General features: G+C 59.5%; 1 protein-coding gene across 1 annotated transcript in view; it reads left to right on the top strand.

The window, feature by feature from the left end:
* Positions 1-205: 205 nt before the first annotated feature.
* The window catches only part of PTSG_12454 (uncharacterized protein), a gene marked incomplete at both ends in the record, with an annotated part of 2,772 nt that continues 415 nt past the window's right edge, over positions 206-2,562 (top strand). The window contains 2 exons of the mRNA XM_004991899.1: positions 206-321; positions 847-2,533. Coding sequence (XP_004991956.1) covers positions 206-321; positions 847-2,533 — 1,803 coding nt within the window. The remainder of the gene's footprint in view (positions 322-846; positions 2,534-2,562) is intronic.

Here is a 2,562-nt window from a genome sequence, read left to right as displayed (position 1 = left end):
ACAATGCGGGAGTGCTTCACTTGTGTTCATCATCCTGTTCCCGTCTGTCTTCCACATCACACAGTAAACCCACACAAACACACGCAGACAAGTGAGCATACCACTACGCTAACGCACGCACACACAAACACACGCACATCCTCTGCTTGTCTTGCGTTCGACATGGCACAGAACCATTGTGCTGCAGCACTGTCCCGGCACGCAGATGGTTGCCGACGCGCTGACCAAGGCACTGGACAAGCAGACCTTCGAGCAGCACCTGCCACGACTGGTGGGAACCTCGACGGCTGAGACGGAGCAGAGGAAGGCAGTTGAGGGGGAGTGTTGAGAGTCAGTGAGTTTCTGTTTTGTGTTGAGTCCTTCCTAATTTGCCTTCTCGTGTGGTTTTGTCTTGTTTGCCAACAACACCTGCTTTGTGGTTTTTCCGTTGGCAAACATTCCTTCCTCTCTGCTGGCATGCATGTGTGCCAACTGCCTCTCCTCTCCTCCTCCTTCTGCACACGTGAGTTGTGTGCCATGTGTGCCATGTGTGTGTGCATGCCCGTCATGTTTGGCAAATGCCATGCCTGCGTGCCATGTAGTGTTGTGAAGTGTTGTCTGTTGTGTATGCTTGCCTGCAAGCATTCATGCCATGCTTAGCATTGCTCTGCGCGCATGTATGCATGCTGCTCATTGTTTAGATTGCTTGTGTTCGTGCACACTCTGCCCATGTCGCCTTGGCAGCGTCATTGACTGTGTGTGCACTTGTCGAGTGTTTGTTTGAGCGTGCTGCCCGAGTTGATTTGGCAGCAGCTTGTTGTACTTGTGCATTCTCCTTGTGTTCTTGTTTGTTGCGTTTGCCTACAGTAAACACACACAACACCTGTCGTGTTTCTACACCGTCTTCAAGAGCCAGGACTTCACCGACCTGTGCCTGGCCTTCGACATCAAGCAGCGCTTCTCGCCACCGCACTCGCAGGCCAAGAACGGATCCGCGGAGCGCACTTTCCGCACCCTCTTCGAGACGGCGCGTACGATGCTGTTTGCTGCGGACCTGGACAAGCCGTTCTGGGGCTTCGCCGTGCAGCACGCCACGCTGCTGCACAACATCGCGCCACGCAGGAGCCTCAAGGACAAGTCACCCTTCGAGGCCCTGATTGGGCACGCCTTCGACGTCAGCCTGTTGCGCGTCTTCGGCTCGCCGGCCTACGTGCATGTGGAGAAGAGCAGCACGCGGCACAAGCTTGACCCACGCTCACGCGTCGGCGTCTACGTCGGCTTCGCCGAGGAGGACCAGGCCCACGTCGTCTGGATGCCGGACACGCGACGCGTTGTCCACACCATCCACGCACGCTTCGGCGCCATCAAGAACAAGGACGCCGCCTCCTCTCAGCAGCAGCAAGAGCAGGACGACAGCAGTGCCTCTGCTTCGCATGCCAACAAGACCGCTCAGCGTTCGACCGAGGACAGTGCCACCGGCGCTCCCACTGCACCACGTGCGGGGGAGCCGCAGCTCCAGCCACGCGCCCTTGGCGGCTCCGTCTGGGACCAGCTGCTGGTGTCCGAGACCCTCGGCGACAAGGACACCTCTGGTGGCTCAACCACCACGTGTCACGTTGCCACCAGCGCTGCTGGTACGGGGGAGAAGATATCAGCAGTGGGTGGTCATCTACCAGACATCGCTGCTGGCAGTTTTGCCACGTCAGCTGAGCCAGCCACCGTCAAGGAGGCGCTTGCCTCGCCAGACTCTGAGGAGTGGCGCCAAGCCATCCTGGACGAGTTTGCGGCAATGCAGGCCAATGACGTCTACGACGTCGTGCCTCGCGCTGACCTTCCCAAGGGCCACAAGCTGCTCCGCAGCATGGTCATCTTTCGGAAGAAGCGTGACGACCAGGGCAAGGTGATCAAGTACAAGGCGCGCTGGGTTGCCAAGGGCTACTCCCAGGTCCACGGTGTCAACTACACGGACACCTTTGCCCCGACGGCTACCATCGCAGCCATCCGCACCATGCTCGCCATGGCCGTCGCGCGTGGCATGGACATCCAGCAGATGGACGTCAACACGGCGTTCCTCAACGCGCCCGTGGACCACGAGATCTACGTCCAGCCACCGGCCGTCGACGGCATCTTCTCGCCGAATACAGTCCTGCGCCTCAAGCGTGGGCTGTATGGCCTGAAGCAGAGCCCGCGCTTATGGAACCACACGCTGGACGCCTGGATGCGCGAGCAGGACTTCGTCGCCACAGCCACGGACACCTGCATCTACCGCCGCACCTGCAAGGGTGGCAAGGTGATGTGGGTTGCCGTCTACGTGGATGACCTGCTCATCTTCGCCGACAGCGACAGCGACATGGCCGCGTTCAAGAACTCCATCTCCAAGCGCTTCAAGATGAAGGACCTGGGCAGTCCAGACATATGTCTCGGCATCAAGGTGCAGCACGACCACAAGGCCAGGACCGTCACCATGAGCCAGGAGCACTACCTGCGCAACGTGCTGGAGACCTTCGGCATGGCTGACTGCAAGCCTGTCGGCACGCCGCTCTGCACGGGCTACGTCGACAAGCCAGCCGACAAGGAGGAGCC

The sequence above is a fragment of the Salpingoeca rosetta genome (assembly GCF_000188695.1).
Source record: "Salpingoeca rosetta unplaced genomic scaffold supercont1.18, whole genome shotgun sequence".
NCBI lineage: Eukaryota > Choanoflagellata > Craspedida > Salpingoecidae > Salpingoeca > Salpingoeca rosetta.
The sequence above is the reverse complement of the archived record's forward strand: the minus strand, read 5'-3'. Positions and strand labels throughout refer to the sequence as shown.